Source organism: Rattus norvegicus, chromosome 11 (assembly GCF_021556685.1).
Source record: "Rattus norvegicus strain SHRSP/BbbUtx chromosome 11, alternate assembly SHRSP_T2T, whole genome shotgun sequence".
In the NCBI taxonomy this organism is placed as follows: Eukaryota; Metazoa; Chordata; class Mammalia; order Rodentia; family Muridae; genus Rattus; species Rattus norvegicus.
In genome coordinates this window covers 76191768-76213579 of record NC_141544.1, presented here as the reverse complement: position 1 = coordinate 76213579, position 21812 = coordinate 76191768, and the positions used below count along the sequence as shown (strand labels likewise).

General features: G+C 47.5%; 2 protein-coding genes across 6 annotated transcripts in view; both read right to left on the bottom strand.

Moving 5' to 3' along the window:
- Nr1i2 (nuclear receptor subfamily 1, group I, member 2) overlaps positions 1 to 5025 on the bottom strand; it is a 38286-nt gene extending 33261 nt beyond the window's left edge. The window contains exons 1-4 of one of the 5 annotated variants that reach the window (XM_087577042.1): positions 4947 to 5009; positions 4363 to 4423; positions 4092 to 4166; positions 2978 to 3166 (exon numbers count right to left, since the gene is read on the bottom strand). The gene's annotated coding sequence lies outside the window, so the exon portion shown is untranslated. Of the gene's footprint in view, positions 1 to 2977; positions 3194 to 4091; positions 4319 to 4362; positions 4424 to 4946 lie in introns of those variants that run through there. The other 4 variants (XM_087577040.1, XM_087577041.1, XM_087577043.1 and 1 more) reach the window with 4 other exon arrangements.
- Positions 5026 to 6123: 1098 nt separating this feature from the next.
- Cfap91 (cilia and flagella associated protein 91) overlaps positions 6124 to 21812 on the bottom strand; it is a 43641-nt gene continuing 27952 nt past the window's right edge. The window contains exons 11-17 of the mRNA NM_001438529.1: positions 20507 to 20623; positions 17977 to 18048; positions 16686 to 16832; positions 14517 to 14738; positions 12258 to 12406; positions 11522 to 11613; positions 6124 to 7357 (exon numbers count right to left, since the gene is read on the bottom strand). Of these exons, the coding sequence (NP_001425458.1) occupies positions 6459 to 7357; positions 11522 to 11613; positions 12258 to 12406; positions 14517 to 14738; positions 16686 to 16832; positions 17977 to 18048; positions 20507 to 20623 (1698 nt within the window). The 3' untranslated portion in view covers positions 6124 to 6458. The remainder of the gene's footprint in view (positions 7358 to 11521; positions 11614 to 12257; positions 12407 to 14516; positions 14739 to 16685; positions 16833 to 17976; positions 18049 to 20506; positions 20624 to 21812) is intronic.

Sequence of the window (21812 nt, the reverse complement as noted above, 5' to 3'; positions counted from 1 at the left end):
TAAAAGAAAGCCCTTCAGTTTATAACTAAGGAAATGGAAATCCTGCTCTAGTCACACTGGTCAGGAAATGATAATGGCTTAGGTTTCTACTAACTGACGACTAGAAAATGTGGCTTATGTATGCAGTGTGGTATTACCCAGCTGTAAAGGAAATGAAACCTGTAGGTAAATGGGTGTAGCTAGAAGTAATCATTCTGAGTGAGGGGACAGAACGACAAGTGACACAGTTTGTTTCTCGTATGTAGAATATTTACATGCGTGTGTTTAAGTTGTGGTACCTATAGAAGGCAGATGATTAGTAAGGCGGCGTGGAGGAGGGGTCTCGAGGAAGGGGGTTAGAGCGAGGTGGTGTGAAGGGAAAGGGGGAATAATGGAATAGGAAGGGTTAAATGGGGTTCGAGCTGGGAAGGCAGGCTGGAGGAGGGGGTAGGGGAAGGATATATGGCTCGAAAGACCTTTGGGGAAGTCACACGCAAACATACGCAGTGAGAGCTCCCTCAAATGTATGTGTATTAAAGAATTTTAAATGGAGCTACCCTACAATGACAGAAGAGGAACACCGATGGCTTTCCCCGGGCACCACAGGCTATAATATAAAAATCCCAGGGCTGGGTATGGGCTACCCGTATTCAAGTTGTTGGTCAAGGCAGTTTTGCAGACCTTCCCCCAAATATATAGGCTGTTGTCGTTGCTCTTTGTTCCTCCCTCCAGAATTTGATGGTGAGACCCTAGTGCTACAGACACAGCGTATGTACATACGTCATGGGACATGGAGGATTCAAGCTCGTACTGACCCGGAAATGTCATCCCTACTGCCTAACTTTAGTGGTGCTGAAAGGCTCTGTGCATGCAACTAGGGGAGAAAAGGCATCCACAGCCCTACCCTGCAAGCGAGCCAGCCCTTCAAGCTGTCGTAAAGATTAGTTGGACAATATACGCGCAGTGCTACAACAATGGCGGGGATGTTACGGGAGTGAGCAACAACTTTCTAATTTCTAATTGGATTAAAGGTCCACCTCACCAGGCAGAAGGCAAACCTGGTACTATTGGGCCAAAACTGCATGGCTGGCTAGGTGATAGGCTTTAAAGGGGAACCCGATATTATTGTCCTGCTAAATAGACATACTATTAAACCGAGCCCGAACTTCTTATCTTCAAGACCATAGATTAGTGAATCTTTCAACCCTCATCAGAGAAGGCTTTATCCTGCAGTGGCTGGTGATTGATTGGTGCAATAAGGAGACGGTGGGGTGCTCAGCTCTAAATGAACAGCCATGTCACCCTTCTTCCTCCAAGGCTCAGGGATCGTCACAGAAGAGGGTGGCAGAAAGGTTGTAAGAACCAGCGGTAGTGGACCGTGCAGGGAGCCAGTATTTGCCATCAAGCTTGAAGACTTGAGTTCCTTCCCTGGAACCCACATAGTGGAAGGAGAGAACGGACTCCCACCATTTATCCTCCGACCTCCCACAAAACTTTTAACAATAAACTTTAAAAATAAACACTAAAATATCTTAAGGCGGTTAAAATAAATGAGGCAGGTTTTTATGTGGATGTGGAAGATCTCTAAGCCATGTGTGGTGCAGAAACAACACGAATCACATGACAGTTGGGTTTCTCAGTACATGAATGAAAAGGCTGTGTGCACGCAGCTAGGGGAGACAAAGCACGTTGTGCTGGCTGCTTCGGTGGGAGACAGAGACTAGGAGAAGTACTTAGCTGTGTCTACACTGCTTTTTCATTCCACACGGAGCATGCAATCAGTCAGCAATCGCTTGACAATTTGAACAGTGACCACCTACAATTAGTCTAATTAGTTTTGTAGTGGTCTATATGTTTATTTCACAATTGTTTAGCATCAAGTTGGTTACCTTTCAACTAGTTGGCAACGTTTTCTGGGAAGGAACATTTGCTTCCGCTGTTATAGGGCAAAAACAGCCTCATGACTTTGTGTTCCAATAAAACTTTATTGATAAAAAAAAAAAAAAACAGCTGATGGGGCAGATTTGGCCGGTGAGCTATAACCTGGTGATCCAAGTTTAGATTAAGTTCATTATATAACTAAAACATTTTTAGCAAGTACTTTGGTGTATAAAAAAAAATAGTCTATATACCAATGGGGTAAGCCATAGCCTCAGAGGCTTTGCTTAGAATACTTTAGACTCTGGCCATGTCATTAGAGACCAAGGATTCACCTCAGTGTAGATAATTCATCCACCTTTCCTTTGCCTTCCCAGCAGCAATGAAAAACAGCCAGGTGTGCACAAGGGACAGTGCCACAGAGGGAAGGGTTGGTGGCCTTGGAGGTATCTCCTAAGGTAGCTTTGGATGTAGAGAAGCCTTAAAGCCGTGTCTCTGGCCTATGCCTCAGGCTGTTGTCTGGGACAGGGAAAGGCCCTAGGGTGCTGAATGTAACAGGAATGGCTCTGATGAGCAGGTAGAAACGGGAGAAAACAGCACTCTAAAGCCGAACGCTGTACAAAGGCACCAGTACTGAGGACGATAAAGATATAGTGAGTGCTGAGACACTGCTAACCGGGATGTGAGGCCTTGTGACCATCCTGCTGCCGTCTCTGTCCCTGAAGCTGCCAGCACTAACCTGACAAGCTCCAGGAGCCAGTGCTAACAGTTCCTGGTCCTCACAGTGTTCAGCAGTGGCATTTCCTAGGACAGGGACTCCAACCCTGTCACAGAGGGGCTCGGCTGCCTGTGTAATGCCTGATATCGCATACACAGGGCTTCTGTTGTGATGCTTCCTCGCAGCACCAATGCAGGCAGGCCAGGTAGCAGGGTGCCCAGGCTCCACAACTGTCTTCACGCTTTGTTTAAGTCAGAGGAGATGAGAAAAGAAAAAGGTGCCACTGTCCTCCATACTCCACCCCATTGCCGACCTCTGACTTCATTTGTGCTCCCATAAACCTTCTGTACAGAGGCAGAGGGCATCTGACTCCTAGAGAGAGAAAGAAGGCAAATATCATACCTGTTAGGTGGCCACTGCTTTTGTTGGATTTCTCCCTTGGGGTCCACTTTGAAGGGTGAGGGATGATGTTTCTGCCCAGAGCTCAGCACCCCTGCTGCAGCCTCCTGGTTGCATACAGAAGTCTCAGCTTAAGTCTTTGGTGTTTCGTATGGGCCGAGGTCAGGCTCCCAGGGAGAGGCCGATGTCCTGCTAGACAAATGAGCAGTCTCTACCTCTGATTCCCCCCCTCAGCTAAGCTACAGTGTCCACGGGCGCAGAAACTATACTTGTTCTTGCCCACATTACACCCCAGGTCCAATGTAGTAAGAGGCCCCAGTTGGCACTCCTAAGTCCCAAGTCCAGCACCTGAACTAGCAATGACCAGATTACCGTATTTACTCTTGTTATATACCCTTCCCTTTTTTTCATAGCTGCCTTCACTGTAAAACATATAAGGAAGGGGAAGTGTGTTTTAAGGGTCTAAGTAATTCTGGGCCAACGTCTGCCCTCTGCCTCTCTGAGGGTGCTTTTGCCACTGGAGGTAAAGTGTCTTTGAATGTATAGCTCCTAACACTTTTTATTCCTAAGTCAGTTTCCTGGACAGCAGTATTTTACATGAAAGTGAGTTAAAGGCCACACAGACACGTTGGCTTTTGGAGGGAGAGCGAGGGAGGGGCAGCAAAGGAGATGGCTGTGAGACAGATTTGACCTTGCAGTTCCAACCACAGGGCAGAAAGCTGGCTGGGACTACCAGGAACTGAGTGAGGGCTTTTCTTCCCTCAGACCCTTCTAGAAGCAGATTGTCTAGTGAGCTCTGGGGAAAGAGGACATCAGCAGGTGTTATGCCCTGGGCCCTGGGCGCTGGTGCCTAACTGGCTGGGAAGACTGAGAGGAGACACTTATTTCCGAGACTGGGAGCAGGTCTTTTTGTGGACTGACCAGCACTTTTGTAGCTGAGATGAATGGGCGGGATTCCAGCTCAGACAGGGCACCTGGCCAGAAGTCCTGGGGCCACAGGTAAATTATTACAGCTTTTATCATCTCTCACATACAAAGGTCTCTGTTTACCTCTCGGATAAAAATGGCAAGTTATTTACAGCAGAGACAGGGGATCCAGGACAAGTTAGGAACTTACCAGAGGAAAGAAATGCTCTTCAGCTTCTGAGGGGATTGTCTGGTCTCTCTTCCTCTGCAGATGCTGTATGGAGCTCTAGATGGTATAAGAGACGCAGGCTGCCAGGTGCCAACATTTATATGGGTAGGGCTTCATTTGGAAGTGAGTTAAAACACCCAGTATGTGGTAGTTACTAAAATCCCCAGACTGGTGGCCCAGAGAGGAGCCTGAGTCACTCCGATGCATGGCTGGAAGGAGGAGAAGCTGGAGCCCTGACCTCTACTCCACCTACCTTAACCAGAACTATGAGCTCCGGCACCATCCACCAGGGCCAAGCCTAGGCAGTCAGCATCCTTGGTAAAATTCGATAAAAACATACATATAAACAAAATCCTAAATTAAAAAAAAAAAACTAAGAGAGCCACCTAAATTCATGACACGCTAATGGTGTAAGTTCAGGAGAAGCTGAAGGAAGGGGCGAGGTGGTCCCAGGACCTTCAGAGCCCAGAGGTGCCATGGGGTAGACCAGAGGGACCATCTCCTTTTTGTGTTTTGTTCTTTGTTTTCGTTTTGTTTTGTTTTGGAGGACATATGCCCTGGTTTTCTTTCTGTTGCTGTGATAAGTACCATGATCAAAAGCAACGTAGGGGAAGAAAGGTTTATTTAACTTATTCTTCCAGGACCCGAGAACTTGAGGTGGAATCTGTGGAGGAATGCTGCTTACTGGCTTCATCCCCTGGCCTGCTCCCCCTGACTTACTCCCCTGGTTCCCCCACTCCCCACCCTCCCACCCCAACCCCCACCCTCCCACCCCACCCCCCACCCTCCCATCCCACCCTCCCCCCTCCCCCCCACCCTCCTACCACCCCCCCCCACCTCCACCCGGTCCTGCTCGCCCTGGCCTGCTCGCCCTGGTCTGCTCATCCTGGCCTGCTCACCCTGGCCTGCTCACCCTGGCTTGTCAGTTTCCCTTGTAACCTTATAAAGCCTGTTTTCTATTCATATCATAAATTTTTTTCCTCCCCACAACTCCTTTTAAAGTTATCCTCAAAGCTGGTTGGGGTAGAACGCAGGTCTTCTAATAGTGTGTGAGATCGATTTGTAAGTTTTAAATATTTTCAATTCATACTCTTGACTCTCACAAAAATCAGGAACATGCCTGTTTGTGAAGAGTGGTTTTTTTTTTTTTTTTATCATTGTTGTTGCTAATTGCTGTGCGTCGCTGGACAAGACAGGCTCCACTGTGGCTTCTTCATAAGTACTTGCAGTGTGTTTTGACCATGGTCACTTCCCTGTGAGGAATCCTCTCTCGGCACCCTGCCTTCTCTTCTATAAAGAATGTGTTCTATGCTAACTGTGTTTGGGAAAGGGTGACATGCAGACCCTGGGGGTTGTTAGCACTGTTTTCCGATTCTCTCTGGCTCATTTTGACTTACCGTCAGCATTTCTTTACAATTTTGTTATTTCATTGACAAATATTGTAATGGATCGTGCAGGACTTTCCTCTCAATGGCCTACTCTTCAGCTCTCTTCTACTGGTAGTTAATGTGCCATGTGTCAACTGTGTAACCCAGCAACTAACTACTTAAGATAAAAGTGGTTCCTGATGGGTAAACCGCACCTACACTGGGATGACCTGCAAACGAACTATTAGTGCCCACTGGGGAAATCACAGCTGTGAGCTCTCTCTCAGTGCGCTAACTTTTATAAGTGGGAAAATCTATTTAGGGACCTCTGGAAACCATGCCAACAAGATTATTACAGGAGAGTCTAACCTCTGGGTTGCAAGGCTTTTATAGCAGGCAGGTTCTGTACTCACCCAATGTGTTCCCGTCTTAAACCCCACTGAGCAGGCCCGTGCCAAATGCGGACTGCTCTAGTTCTACGTGTATGGACGTTTAGCTGAGCCAAACGCCAGTCCCTGAAGTGCACTGCAGACGAGGTTTAGGCTGAACTTGGCAGTTTCTATGTCATGTTGTGTCTGAGCTAACAAGAAGCACGGTGCTCCAGGGTGCACCTTGTCCACCGCTGAGAAAAAGCTTTACAAACAACGTCCACACATCCATGATGCTTTATTTGTGATGGAGTACATTGTAGGCTAAAATGACCTCCCCAAAAATAACCTACGGTCTTGTTTTTGTTTTTTAGATTGCAAGAATTCAGTTGCTATAGAGCCAACTCTGTCTAATAAACTCAACAATTGGTACCCTAACCTAGATGAGGTGAGTCAGTTTTGATGAAAGTGCTTCATTTTTGTTTCGCTTTTGTTTGTTTTTTGTTTTTAGTGACAGTCCACTCATGTCACACTTGGTTGAAGTTGTGCCCAAAGCTGAATGGAACTGCGCGTCCTCCTCCAGGACTTTCTTCCAGGTGGAAAGGTAGACTCACCTAGCCTTCTTCCTCATCTTGAGTATGTTTCACAGTTTCCGAATCAGAGGCTGAGATAGGTGGCTCATCAGAGACTGGGGGAGGAGGCTCATCAGAGACTGGGGGAGGAGGCTCATCAGAGACTGAGGGAGGAGGCTCATCAGAGACTGAGGGAGGAGGCTCATCAGAGACTGGGAGAGGAGGCTCATCAGAGACTGAGGGAGGAGGCTCATCAGAGACTGGGGGAGGAGGCTCATCAGAGACTGAGGGAGGAGGCTCATCAGAGACTGGGGGAGGAGGCTCATCAGAGACTGGGGGAGGAGGCTCATCAGAGACTGAGGGAGGAGGCTCATCAGAGACTGAGGGAGGAGGCTCATCAGAGACTGGGGGAGGAGGCTCATCAGAGACTGAGGGAGGAGGCTCATCAGAGACTGGGGGAGGAGGCTCATCAGAGACTGGGGGAGGAGGCTCATCAGAGACTGAGGGAGGAGGCTCATCAGAGACTGGGGGAGGAGGCTCAACAGAGACTGGGGGAGGAGGCTCATCAGAGACTGAGGGAGGAGGCTTATCAGAGACTGAGGGAGGAGGCTCATCAGAGACTGAGATAGGTGGTGCATCAGAGACTGTGAGAGCTGGCATGTCAGAGACTGAGAGAGTTGGGGCATCAGAGACTGAGAGAGTTGGCGCGTCAGAGACTGAGAGAGTTGGCGCGTCAGAGACTGAGAGAGTTGGCGCGTCAGAGATTGAGAGAGTTGGCGCATCAGAGACTGAGAGAGTTGGCACGTCAGAGTTTGAGGTCTCAGTCTGCTCAAGGAACGACCTCTGCTCTTCCTCAATGGCGTGTTGGTGGAGCATGGATTCCGTGTTGCTGTGAATGATCTGATGGGCTGCTAGAATGTGCTTCCGCTGTGCGTTCCTCACTGGGCCAAACAACAGGAGAACTTTTTAATTTCCTGCTTGAAGCCATCCCTCAGTGAGTATTTATAAGATAGTAGTTAGGGGGAAAACATGGTAAATTTTCAAAACACACATTTTTCTGCTTTGGGTTAACCATACTCAATAAAAAAAGACTTAAGGTGTATTTTAGAAGGACAGTAAACCAGACCTGTTATCTTTTAAATTTGAAGCGTTCTTCCACAGAAAGCTTGGTTACGCCTGTGGCACTACTGAGAGACAATCGGGTCATCAAGGTTGTAACTTCACCAAAGAGTTAATCCGAAGGCCAAATCTAACTTTACACAGGTTCCCTGGATTGTATAGACTTTGGAGCTGGCTAGTTTTCTTATGTTTTGAATTTTAAAAGCTTTCTTAAGATAATAAAATTCACATAACAAAGAGCCCATTGATGGGTCCTGGTCTTCTGAGCTAAGAGGAAGGGGTCCTGAGTTGTGCTGTTGAAGGGCATGTCTTAGCTCTAGACCACTCCTTTCTCCTCAGACTGCAGCAGATGCACGTCCTTCCTCAGCTACACCCTTCTGTCCTCCTTCTGCCTTTCCATGGCCCAGAAACAACAGATTCCCCTTTGTTGGGTAGAAACATCTGAGACTATGAGCTTAGAAGGCAATCCTAAGTACACAACCTAGGAACGTGTATTAGCAAGCCTTAGGACAGACAGCAGCAAGTGCTGCAATCCTTGGGAAGGACAAGTGGTCATGTTGATAATGATGGTGACGTCAGCAAGCTGCGTTTGTCCTTAATTTGCATTAGAGACTGTTTGGGCCTGTATTTAATTCAACCACAACCGTAAAAGAGGCATTGTTAACAGCCTCATTTTCAGAAGGACAGGCACACAAAGGAATTAGATAATTTATTCTAAACCATACAGCTAGCTAATTAAGGACAGTATGATGTACCATAGACTGGGCATGGTGGCACGTGCCTGCAAGCCCAGCACTTAAGAGGCTAAGGCAGGGAGATTACTAATTCAGGGCCAGCCTGGGCTAGGTAAATATATGAGACCTTAGTTCCAAAAGAACAATAAAAAGTACTATGTATCCTTTACTCCTCAAGTATTGATTACTTTGCATAGCAGAGCACCCCACTTTGCAGTAATATGGTTGAAAAGGCAGGGGCTTTGAGGCCACATTGACCAGGACTTGACCCTGCAAGTCCTTTGTTCCCAATCATTAATTTCCTTTACAGGAAAAAAAAAAAAAAAAAAAAACGAGAACACACTTGTAGCTCTTAAAAGATAGTGTGCGATTTCTCGTGCTTAATGTACTGCCTTGAGCTGGGCATGCCCAGTAAGATAACCGGGCTAGGGAGAAGGCTCAGTAAGGACCACAGGGCCCAAGTGTGGAGCCTTGAACCCACGTCAGGTAGCTGGCTCACAACCACCTGTAACCTCAGCTCTAGAGGATCTGATACCCTCTTCTTGCTTCTGTAGACACACAAAGGGGTGAGGAGGGAGGGAGGGAGGAGGAAGAGGAAGAGGAGGAGGGGGAAGAGAAGGAAGAGGAGGAAGAAGAGGAGGAAGAGAAGAGGAGGAAGAGGAAGAAGAGGAGGGGGGAGGAGGGGGGAGGAGGAAGAGGAAGAGGAGGAAGAGGAGGAGGAAGAGGAGGAAGAGGAGGAGGAGGAAGAGGAGGAGGAAGAGGAAGAGGAGGAGGAAGAGGAAGAGGAAGAGGAGGAGGAAGAGGAAGAGGAGGGGGAGGAGAGGGAGGAGAGGGAGGAGGAGGAGAAGAGGAGGAAGAAGAGGAGGAAGAGGAAGAGGTGGAAGAGGAGGAGGAAGAGGAGGAAGAAGAGGAGGAAGAGGAAGAGGTGGAAGAGGAAGAAGAGGAGGAAGGGGAGGAAGGGGAGGAAGAGGAGGGGGGAGGAGAGGGAGGAGAAGGAGGAGGAGGAGAAGATCAGGGGGGAGGAGGAGGAGGAAGAAGAGGAAGAGGAGGAGGAGGAAGAGGAGGAAGAAGAGAGAGACAGAGAGACAGAGAAGATAAATAAATCTTTATTAAAAAATGAGATAATTTTAAATGGCCTATAAATATATCTTAGTCTTGGGCAATGCATGTGTGTAAAACATACAGCTCTCTTACTTGAAAAGAGAAACAAAGCCAGGTGTTGGGTGCACACTTTTAATCTCAGCTATCAGGAGGCACTGACAGTGGATCTCAGTGAGTTTGAAACCAGCCTAGTCTACATAGAGAGTTCCAGGACAGCGAGAGCTACATGGAGAGCTCCTGTCTTAGAAACAGAGAGAGAGGAGAAGCAAAAATTCCAAGTGTTTATTCTCTGTCTAGATGTAGAAGGAACTGAACACTAAATATTAAAATAAAAATCAGTATTACATGAAAAGGCTGAGGACCCGTGGACCCGCGCACTCGCATGCTGACGTGTCCCTCTGGGTCCCCGACATTCAATATCCCCCTCCAAATCTTTCCCCTTGGGCTCTTGGGAGATTTGAGAACGTCTTTTCTGTCCTTAGCTATTTCATCTTTTAGATTTTGATATGTACATGTTGTAGGTACATGCTCGTAAGTGCAGGTGCCCTCAGAGGCCAGAAGTGTCCAATCCCCCAGAGAGGGAGTTACAGGTACTTGTGAGCCACCCAACCTGGGCGCTGGGAACCAAAATTGGGTCTTCTGCTCCTGCCGTTGGGAGGGAATTTCAAACTGGTAAATATTAAGCTCATGTTTCCACTCCCATCTCTTTCAATTCACTTAGGAAGAAAGATGGCTCTGAAGAAGGCTGACCTAACTTTGGACCAGGAAAAAGAAGAAAGGGCTTGCTGTCTTCTCAAGGATCTTGAAAGCATAGCAGCCCTGTACGCTGTGACGTATGTTACTTGATCTGAGTGTTTAGCCTAAGGTTGTGGACTCTGTGATGCCCCAAGGCCAAAAGCACAACAACTGTTTGTGTGGCAATGAGGTAGAATCCAGGAAAACATAAAACTCGACCTCCTGCTTGCTGACAGTTATGTTCCTGGGAGTCTCAGGGTCATGGCCAGGAAGTGTGTAAATACACTGACTACAATAAAATAAGAGTTTGCAAATGGACACTGTGAACAGGTAAATGTTGAGCGCTAGAGGGCACCTGCTGTAAAATTATACCACCGTGTGTGGGAAAAATATCAGCGTTCTTTGATCTGATGGACTAGAGTCCACTAGCCCTTTGTCCCTAATGAAGCAAATCTTATACTTTTCTGCTTCAATTTCTCCAGAAGTTTCTTTCTACGAGCTAAAGGCTTGTGAGTCACTGCCTGTCCTCCTGTCCTGATGACATCCCTCCCTGGGATCAAACCTGGCTGGGACAGTTTGAAGGTTACGTAAGAATCTTTTTCTTTTGTAATTTTAATTTAATTTTTTTCTTTTTTTCTTTTTTTCCGGGGCTGGGGACCGAACCCAGGACCTTGCGCTTCCTAGGTAAGCGCTCTACCACTGAACCAAATCCCCAACCCCTAATTTTAATTTTATTATCTTAATTGTGCGTATGTAGTGGTTGGGAAGCCAGGTGTCTACATGAATGCGAGTGCCCACAGAGGTCAGAGGTCAGATTCTTCAGATCCCCCGGGAGCCACCTGATATGGGTGCCAGGAACCGAACTCAGGTCCTCAGGAAGAGCAAACAGCATGTGCCCTTAACCACTGTGTCGATCTCTCTGGCCCCAAATGTTTTTTGCTTCTTAAGACATATCCTTTCCTTTTCTACTGACTAAAAGTACCATTATTTAAAACATGCCATTCTTGACACAGGATAACTTGAAACTGTTGTACTCAGATGCCACCCTACCAGAAGCAACTGTTAGTGACCCAGGAAACAGCAAGATGTCCTTAGACTCTCAGGGTGTCCCTGCTTTTCAGGACCTGCTGTTTCTGGGAACGGTCAGCAGGAGGCTGCCCCTGTGTGGATCAAAGAGCACAGCTTCCTGGGGACTTGAGAACTTCCTCTTAAAGAAGGGTGAAGTTTGGCATTCTGGCGATCTTACTGGGGCTACCCCTGCCTCTGCTGGGGGTGGTGAGACCCCGAGGCCAAGCAGCAAGAAGAGAGCTGAACAAGTTGTGAAGCCAGAACCCAGGGCCTCTTCAGAAATCCCCACCCCTTTGGAGATACAGCCCCGTGACAGGACAGTGAAGGGGGGAGCCCGCAGAGGCTTACCTTTCTCTTTGACAAAGTCTTTTTGTACCTCTGGGATGAGAAAACTGTAAACCAGCTCGGCAACAATCTCCTCTGACTGAAGATTCGTTCGGCTGGCAAACCAGAACAGAAACAAGCAAAGGGGCGGATAAGCGAATGATCTCCTCACTGTTTCCCTGCTTGGGCGGCTGATGGGCACCGAGACCCGTGGCCTACGTGAGCAGCTCGTGAATACCGTGATTGGAAAGAGTACATTCCTGGCGATGTCTGATTTCCTCAAAACTTAGAGTCTGACCCTATCCAGCCTGCTATGAAGCGCATGTTAAAGAATTCAGCAAGTGCTTAGAAGTCTAAAACCTTAGGATTAAGTGCATATAATGTCAAACACATACATCCACTTTGCTCACAGTTCTAGTCACTGTAATGAGGCCTGGGCTGGCAATAACCTGAAGGATGGAGGAAAAATAGGAATTCAATCCCCAACGCTCCTACCAGGAAGGGTATGGGCATGCTGAGTTCCAGCAAAAAAGAGTTATGTTAGGGAGACAAATGGATGTCGAATCATGGCTTTTTTTTTTTTTTTTTTTTTTTTTTGTTCTTTTTTTTCGGAGCTGGGGACCGAACCCAGGGCCTTGTGCTTCCTAGGCAAGCGCTGAATCATGGCTTACAGATGGCTTGTGGGGCCCTAAGTGCCTGAAAGATCATATCTGAATAACAGTAGCTACATCAACATCTAGTTCAGTCTCGCGATGCATACCGGTTCTCCATTTCATAAGCGATATTGTTGATCTCCTGGGCGATCTTCTCAATTTCTTCCCTGGCTTGCTCCTCTGCAGTTCTCTCTTCAGTGGTCAGTATAATGTCTTCCAGGTAGGAGGTCACCGTACTTTGGTGTACTTTAATCACCTGCAAAAATTTAAAAGAAAATAGTACTTGGGAACTTCTCTTGTAAATGAGACAAGAGCTACACAGGCGTTGCTTGATGATCTCACAGTCCGTACGTTTCTTTCCTTAAGTCACTAGTCCCATCTGTTTCTCATCGGCCTGTCTATGCTTTCTAGGCAGCCCAACCCATTTAGCCCATCTGAGAACTACAGATCCTACTCGGATGTTGGTAAAAGGCACCCCTCAAAGATGGTCGCTTCAGATCAATAGCCTGGGTTGGACCCTGATGATTGTCGGTAGTGTGACTTGGCCAAGCTACCTAACTGTATCAGAGGCTACAGAATATGTCCAGACATCCTTTCTGTCTTTTCTATTAAATAACAGACTCTCTGGATTTCAGCCAGGTGAACAGCTACCCAAGGACTATGTTTCCCAGCTTCCACGGGGCCTAGTCAGGTCCACATGACCAAGGTCTGACCAAGAGAATGTGTGCTGAGGTGATCTACTCAACTTCTCAGGAAGGTTCTTATGGGGAAAGATGTGGCTTTCTTTTTCCTTTTCTTTTTCTCTCTTCTTCTGTTTTATTTCATGGACACAAACCCTTTGATGGGAGCAGTCAGCCTAGGTTGCCATGAGAGCCAGAGTTTAGAGGCTGCAGAAGAGGAGCCCAGAAGGATCCCAGGTCACCCCGGGGGTTGCTGAATTATCATGATGGCTCCTAGTTCCTCTCTCGGGGATTTCATGAGATCATGAAATAGAATTCAGAGGGTTTGGGGAGGGCATGCAACCACATACATGTATAGTATGATGAACTGGAAATAAATCTGTATCCGTACAGTTGCTCCTAGTGCCTGAAAAGGCCACCAGGTCCTTCCTACCATAGCCCATTTCCACTTTCATGATGGTCCTTCCTTAGCTTTAGACTTTTGCTTCTTTAATCTCAGGCAAAACCAATTAGCTTCTCTCTCTCTCTCTCTCTCTCTCTCTCTCTCTCTCTCTCTCTCTCTCACACACACACACACACACACACACACACACACACGAAGTATCATGAGCATAAACTATTAACCTTTGTATATATGTGTTTTACATGTATGTCTCAACAAATTGTGAGTCTTGTAGAGGCAAAACCATTTTTATGTCTAAATATTTCTTTAAATTTGAGGTAAGACCTGTTTCTTAGAGGACCCATCAATGCGCTGATACTTATTCTTTAATGTGCCTTCAACCACAATATCAACCTTGAGCCCCTTGCCTTCCTGATGTTAGCATCTCAATGGCAGTTCAATGCATTATCAACTAAGACACGTGTTGAGTGTTGAATATGTGCAGGGCGTATGCTGCTGTTGCTGCAGAAAGCACAACGTGATATGCAGCATGCTTGCTCTTGTGAAATTCAGCATTTATTCAGAAGAAAGCTGCAAAGACTAGAACACTAGATAGCTGATCATATAATAGAGATGAGGCAGGGTTAATATGATCGATATATATATGCCAATATGATATATAATAAATATTAATATATATATTAATGACATATGTCATTGCACATAAATGGTCCTTAAGTCAGGCCCAAAAACTTTCTCAACTCTTTTGTGTCCTTCCTAGATGCCACTGAAATGTCTGTGTTTCCCACTCGGCTATCCCAAACTAGGTTACAGTTACAAACTAGGTTACATAGTCAAGTATTCTTGACTATGCTCCTGTCCCTGAACTCATCGTTCTCTTCACTTTCCTTCCTCAAAAAAGAGTAGCCACAGCCTCAGGCTGCATAAGCCACAGGCTAGGGCTAGTCACCGTTCAATTCTCCTCTGGCCTCAACTCCTTAAAGAGGACCTGATTCTTGGCCTCATTTGCTCCCTTCGAGGAATCTTGAATCCTGGAATTACATACCCGGTCTACGTCATTTAAATTGCAGAAGAAGAGAGCCGTGTCCTGTTTTCCCTAGAGTACCCACAGTGCTCCGCACTTCCTACTGTAGAGTGGAAAGCCAAGTGAAAACCAAAACACACAAATCACATTTTATGTCATGAAATGTCTGTATGATTTTGAGAGGAATCGTAGAGTGGGATGTCTGGTCACATCCGGCTCCCTCCGGGGAGCTTACATCCGCCCAGTTGTTCCCACTTGCCTCCATAAATATCTGGTCCTCTTGCTTCAGGCGCCTTTGCTCCACTTGGCGCCGACCGCTCTCTTCTGCCTCTCGCATGCGCCGTTGGCGCTCGGCCAGCATGGCGAAGGCGTGGATCCTCCTCTCCTCCTGCAGCCTCACCAGCTCTTTGGACAGGAAGTCGAACATATCCGCTAGCACTCTTCCTTCCAGGTCACCCAAGTGGTTTTCAATCACTGACAACTGAAAAACAATAAAGACTCTGAGACAGAGGGCCAGTAATTGTCAGATGACACAAAATGACCAAGCAAGGTCATTGTCAGAACAGTCTAAACCAGAAATGGCCCCACCCTGGGGCACTTACTGGACCAGGTAATACAAATAGATCTGAGGAAACAGAGTGTCTAGTCAGTCCCTGATGGATCACAGCCCTCGAGTTACAAAGAGGACCTAGTGAAACTTTTTTTAAGCAGTACAATACAATTTTTAAAAATGTTATGTGGAAGGTCAGATCTGAAGGAACTCAACTCCCTCTCCCTATCCTTACCCACACATCCTTTCCAGCCCTGAAGTTCAATGTCCTTTTTGCTGGCGAACACTAAAAAGGGTGAGGCTGGGGCTTGTCACTACTCTTTCATGTATCAGGAGCGATGCTCAGACCAGAGAGGGTGGACTCTTTCTCTGTCTTCATGGATCTAAATGCTCTCATGTCCTAAACTGCTAACTCAAGATCCATCCACGTCTACTTGTTCATGTCCAGCTTCCTTCCTTTCTAGGAAACGTAGCCAGGGATGCTCCAGCAGTGCTGAGAGGGCGTTACTGCTGCAGCCATTACCCTTCCTTCATCCCAAAATGGATCTGTGCTTCCTCAGCAGTTTTCCACAGAAATGACGGAAGGTAAAAAGGCCAGCATTCCTATGCGTGTGGAACACTCCTCTCCCTCACCCCCCTGGACTGGGCACCTCCATAGGGCTTAAGTTGAACAGTCTTTGGAGGGGTGACAGTATTTCCCAATAACCCTTCCCCTCTTGCTTGGCTGACATGGTTAGCCAGTACATAGTTGGCTTAGCTCTGTGTGCCTCAAAGGGCCAAGGAGAGAATTCTCCCCTCTCCCCTTGGGCCTACTGCTCTCACGGCTTTGCGCTCCCTATCTGGACATCTCCAAGACACCAGAACCATCAGATTCAGACAGTCTAGGTCCATATAATCTTTGCCCTTCATCCGTCTACTTGACTCTCTTACTGTCTCACCTCCAACCTTGCTCCTACTCCCCCACGCCCACTGAACTTCAATGACATCGATGTCATCTAAAATCGACCCCTCCCCCCAGGGTCACTGACCTATGGCATTGCTGTCATATCAAGAAGGTAAAGCTGTTGTCATTCCTAACTTGGCTATCATTTGTGTTCAATTATCACATAGCATGAGAGTTACAGGTGTTATTCAAAGTGGGTCAAACAATGTTGCTGTCCGTACTACAACTTTAACACTGAAGTTCTGCAGAGGGTGGGCGGGGACTTGTTCAGTGTCAAAGGGTAGAGCAGGGGAGCCTAACGTTGTGAGGCAGACGCATATTTAATGGGTGGCTTAGCTATCAAGAGCAATCCATGTGTGACACCAAAATTCCAAAATAAATGCAAGTGCTGGCCCAGTGAGACAGAAATCTCATGCTGCATTTTTTTCATGTTAATTTTTGTTATTTATTTGGTCTTTCAACTAAGCCCAGGCTTGAGAGAGTGCAGCACAGTTCCTAATAAATGTTTAAGAAAACTCGAAAGGGAAAAATCTTCAAGTTGGAAAAGGTATGTTTGGTTTCGGTTTTCGAGACAGGGTTTCTCTAACAGCCCTGGCTGTCCTGGAACTCCCTCTGTGGCTTCGAACTCAGATTATGGGCCTGCTTCTGTCTCCCAAGTGCTGGGATTGATGGCCTGCACCACCACAGCTCAATCTCTTGGGTTGTTTGTTTGTTTGTTTTAAGAGTAAACCAAAGCGTACCGTTTCCACTCAGCTGGGGTCGGCCCCCACTCATATTTTGGGCTACCCAGAATGCTGTACGCCCGGCTGTAGAATAATTTTTTTATACTCCTTTCACCTATTGTCACACCAGTGCTGTAATAACAGTAACTGCCCCTCGAGGGGACGGACGCACAGCAAGTCAGAGAGGCAGCAAGTCAAGACAAAGGGCAGAACCTTGTCCTCGTGCAGGTTCCTCTGCCGCTGTAGAGCCAGGGTCACTTGCTTCTCTGCTTTCTTCACTAGCTTGTCATCCTCCTGCAGGGCGTGGCTGGTGCGCAATTCCATGATCAACTCCAGTCGCTTCTCCTTACCCTCAAACATCTGCACCAAAGCAAATCCAGAGCAGTGAGCTGGGAGGCACGTGTGCGCGAGTTCCAGGCCTACTGCTCACCAGTTCACCTCTCTCCCAGTCTCTCTCTCTCTCTCTCCCCCTCCCCCTCCCCCTCCCTTCTCTCTCTCTCTCTCTCTCTCTCTCTCTCTCTCTCTCTCTCTCTCTCTCTCTCGGTAAGGGTGTATGGGTGTGGGTGTGTGCTTTCAGTGAGCTGCTTCCTCCATCGGGCACAGACAAGGTAGTAACTACTGGGTCGTGTTAAGGAACTGGAGTCCCCATCTAATCACTGTGCCCCTTTAAAAGAATAACCCGAGATGGCACTATGTGAGGTCAGTGTGCTTTTCCAATGAATGAGCCTCCTCAGAGCACACAGTCTGAAGAGCACTGCATGGTTCTCCCTTGGATTACAGAGTTGAGAGGGGAGCACCAAGTGCAGAGCTCAGGTACTCGGCTGCCCTGGACTTGTCACATCCGAGTCTCTCAAGAACGACAGCCCTCGGGAGGGAAAACCACGAGAGAGGGTTTGTGTGTTTTACAGTAAGGTGTGAGCGCTGCAGCAACAGAGATCGCCCTGCCAAAGCTTAAAGTCGGGAGCAGCCCAGGCTGCTGGCTGTTAGGGGAGCATCCCTCAGACTCAGATCACTTCCCTCTAAACTGAGTCCTAGACAGGAAACAGTGGAGGACACTCACAGGGTAATGAGGGCGTACAGCAGGAGTTCGAGCTGAAGCCACGGTGTATTTCTAACACAGATACTGCCCACTCTATGGAACTCAGATAACCGTTTTAAAACACAATAGAAAGCTAGGGACTCCCTCTTGGCTTGTAGTGCCCTAAGTCAAAATACAGAGGGGCAAGCCTGGGGAATAAGTCATCCCATGGAAGAAAAGAAGTTCATGCAGCCGGAGTTACACCTGTGACCCACAGCAGGCGGGTACTTCCTCTTTTCTTGGCCTTGTGTTAGACAAGGATGGCACTGGGGTGGGATGGGAAGGGGGTGGGGGTAATTAATTGTATTGTACAGCGGAACAAGGGATCAACGTACAGGAGGGAATTCACCTAGGCAGCGGGCACAGACAGTTTCCATTGTTTACTGTCAAGGGAGAAATGCTGGCCCGGTGGGCAGACCTACGCACCATGTTCTGCACGACTCTGCCCCGGAGTAACTTCTGCAAGTAGATGATAGCCATTTCTATTTCTCCTTCTTCCTACGAGGACAAAGGGGAGCAGCCTGAGAACAGGCAGCAAACGCTGTTGTTTGAAGGCTGACCTCAAGCATAAGGAGAAGACTTCGACGGGGCTCTGCTCTCCTTGAACAAACACAACGTGTCCTAAAGGTTACCTGCTGCGTCATTAAAATTCATCATTTTATTTTGTGAATAATAAATCATCAGTGAGAGCCTAAAAGGAGGGATGCTGGGAATGCCAGGCTAGCCCTCCACATGGAGCCAGGCTAGCCCTCCACATATACTGCATCCTCCAAGTACAGCTGGTTATGTCCTCTAGTTTTCGGATTTTTGTGTTTGCTTATGAGCAATGGAGAAAGCAGGGAGAGGGGGGAGGGGGCTTTTCACATGAGTTAGCTACACTGGCAAAATCAGAATACAGTGGTTAAGAGTCACCACCTATGAAAATTGACTGAAATAACCGGGTCAGCGTGATGAGAACCAGAGACTTCAACGTGCTCAGCCCTAAACGGGACAACTCTATCACGCTGCTCCTCCAAAGCTTCAGGGGTTGTCGTGGGAGAGGGGACAGAAGGATGGTAGGAGACAGAAGTGGCAGGCGACTATAAGTAAATGGTGTTTTCTGGACATGACGGTACCATTGCTCACAGGAACTCACAGTGGGTGTGTTGACTGCACGTGCAAGACTTGCACAAGATCAGGCCCGCCAACATCCCAGGATGGATGGGGCACGGGCTCACGAAGTCCCACCTCCTGTTGATGAGCTATTAGCAGTTGATGGTGGTATGGGAGGGAAGACCGTTTTCTTCAGGAATGCAACCTCGAGAGGTTACCCGTGCTCCAGTACGTGGCCCATACACAACCCACAAAACTCGGTGGGTTTTAAGAGAGCCAGTGAGTACTATTTAGCTATTAAAAATGAGGGCATCATGGATTTGGCTGGCAAATGAGTTAGAACTAGAAAATATCATCCTGAGTGAGGTAACCCAGACCCAAAAGGACACGCATGACGGGAGCCTCCCATGGCTGTCCTCTGAGAGGCTCTACCAGCAGCTGACTGAGACAGATGCAGATGGAGGCCTCTTAAGGAAGAGTTAGGGGAAGGACTGGAGAAACTAAAGGGGATGGCAACCCCATAGGAAGACCAACAGTGTCAACTGATTGGACCCCTGGGAGCTCCCAGAGACTAAGCCACCAACCAAAGAGCTTACGTGGGCTGGTCTGAGGCTTCAGGCACCTGTGTAGCAGACTGGCTTGTCTGGCCTCAGTGGGAGAGGATGTGTCTAGTCCTGTAGACATTGATGCCCTAGAGAAGGGGAATACCCCCCAGGGGGGCCACCCTCTCTGAGGGGAAGGGGTAGAGGGATGGAGTGAAGAGCTCTGGGAGGGGGGAACCGGGAGGGAGAGCAACATTTAGGATATAAATAAACGAATGAATGAATAAATGAATAGCACATGAAAATGAAAGGAATTCGTGGTGGAGGATAAGGGAGGACTAGGAGCAGAGGGAACGGGAGTCCTGTTTAAAACGTGTTGTCTAAACCGGTGTGTCAAAAAGCAGCAAACCTGGGGGTCTAATCAAGGCCTCTAGATGTGAAGTAAAGCCGCAGCGCAGGGGGGAGCTGACGCCCATGGCAGACAGTGAACAACTGAAGGAGTGAGCAGAGCCTGCAGAGGGAGCCTTGGCTCAGCAGTGAAGCTGTCAGGGTCCCTTCAGAGCCCCGCCCCCCCCACCCCACCCCCCTCAAATAAAACCCTACAGATTCTCTGCTGCTCTCTGCTAAAACCCTACTTTCTACTTGCTGCATCCCTCCTCTGAGAATGCACTGCAGGCATCTGAGTGATCCCGTTGCCCTGGTCTCTCTCCCCAGTGCTGAGATTAGAGGCCTGCCACCATACCCAGTCAGGCCGCCTCCTACTCCCTCTCCCCTCCCTCCATCCCCTCCTCCCTTCCCCCCTTCTCCCTCTCCCCTCCCTCACTCCCTTCCCCCTCTTCTTTTTTTTCCTTTTGACATACATTTCATTCTTTGTATCTTTATTCTTGAGAGGACTGGGTTTAGATTTCACTTGCATGCATTAGAGGTCTGATACGTGCAAATTAAGAGAGAATTGGGTGGAGAGATGGCTCAGTGGTTAAGAGCACTGGCTGCTCTCCCAAAGGACTGCGTTCCCATCCCCAGCACCCACGTTGTAGCTTACAGCTGTCTGCAACTCCAGATCCAGGGGAATCCAATACCCTTGCTTGGTCTCCATAGTCAATGCATGCATGTGGCACACAGACATATGTACAGACAAAATGCCCATACACATAAAATAAAATAGAATTCAAAAGAAATTTAAAAGAGAGGGAGCTGATTTTAAATCACAGCTTGAGACACTAACACTGTGAACTCATATTTGTTTTCTACCCAAACTACCTTAAGCAGGGGCCAACTGAAGTCCTTGTACTTAGTGTTCCAAATAAAAGCCTCAGACTTACATAGGAAGTCATCTCCAAAGAGGGGGTTGGAAGCCGAGGCTGAGGGATGGGATTTTTTTGCAGGAATCGCAGAGGTTTCGGTCCTTCTGGACCTTTATTCTTCTTATCCAACAGTGCCTGAAATAGATACCAACTGACGTCATCTCTTGTTCTCCCAGACTCCTCCAGCGCCAGATCTAGACCGTGTATCTGAGTTTCAGGGTCTCTAAGCCTATATTCAAGGTTAGCCAAGTGGTTCTGGCTGGGGTGTTTGTGTACAGTGTGCGATCGCACTCTTAGGGATACATTAACCATTAAATAAACACAGAATCTATTTTCAAATACATATTAGTTGATGTTATGCTGTGTGTGTGCGTGTGTGCACCCGAGTGTACATGTATGCACTACACGTGTGCAGAAGCCTTCAGCGGTCAGAAGAGGGAGTCGGATCACCTGGAATTGGGAGTTACAGGTGGTTGAGAGCACCATGTAGGTGCTGGGAACTGAACCCTGGTCCTCAGCAAACCAAATCCAGGTCCTTTGCAAGAACACTAAGCTCTCTTAATTGCTGAGCCATCTCTTCAACCCCTACCTGGTTTTTTGTATCAATTTCCATCAAAGAGCTCTGGGATTTTATTTTTAATTTTTAAAGGTTTCTGTACTGTGTGGGCACATGCATGAGCCCAAGCACCTGCTTTCACGCATCACTCACTGATCGCTTTCAATATCAAAAAGAGGAGATTCTCCTGTGCGGAGAGTAGGTAAATAAATGTTTAGTATGTTTTGATATTGCAGGGGAGCTGGAGGACATTAAACGATATTTGTCTCTCAGTGGAGAGGGACTTTTCCTTTTGCCTGGAAGAATGTGAATTATAAAATACCGGTTAACTCATTCCTGGTGACAGAGTACTGTGGCTTTGTATTTTTAAAGGTTTCCCCCTTTTATGTCTCCAAAAGTCCCGTCAAAATTATACGTAAGGTTTATTTCAGCAATTCAATCTTAGCATCGGGAAATACTTTAAATGTAAAAGTACCACGAGCTCTTGTGTTTGTGATTTAAAGCCTATACCTTGGTTAATAATGTCATTAAAAGGGATTTTTACATTATGTTTTTCATAAAAATGTAAGCAAAGGACATTTAGCGAAAAGCACAGCCCTAATGGTTGAAGTTGTTAAACATGTACAAAGTGTAGCAGAAACTTAATATCTCCTAACTGTGGTAGTAACCAAACCTCTGGGTTCATCCGAGAAAGAACTGGCAGGGACTGCTGCCAGCTCTGGGCAGCCAGGGCTGGGGGTGCAGTGAAGACACAGCTGTGGGCAGGCA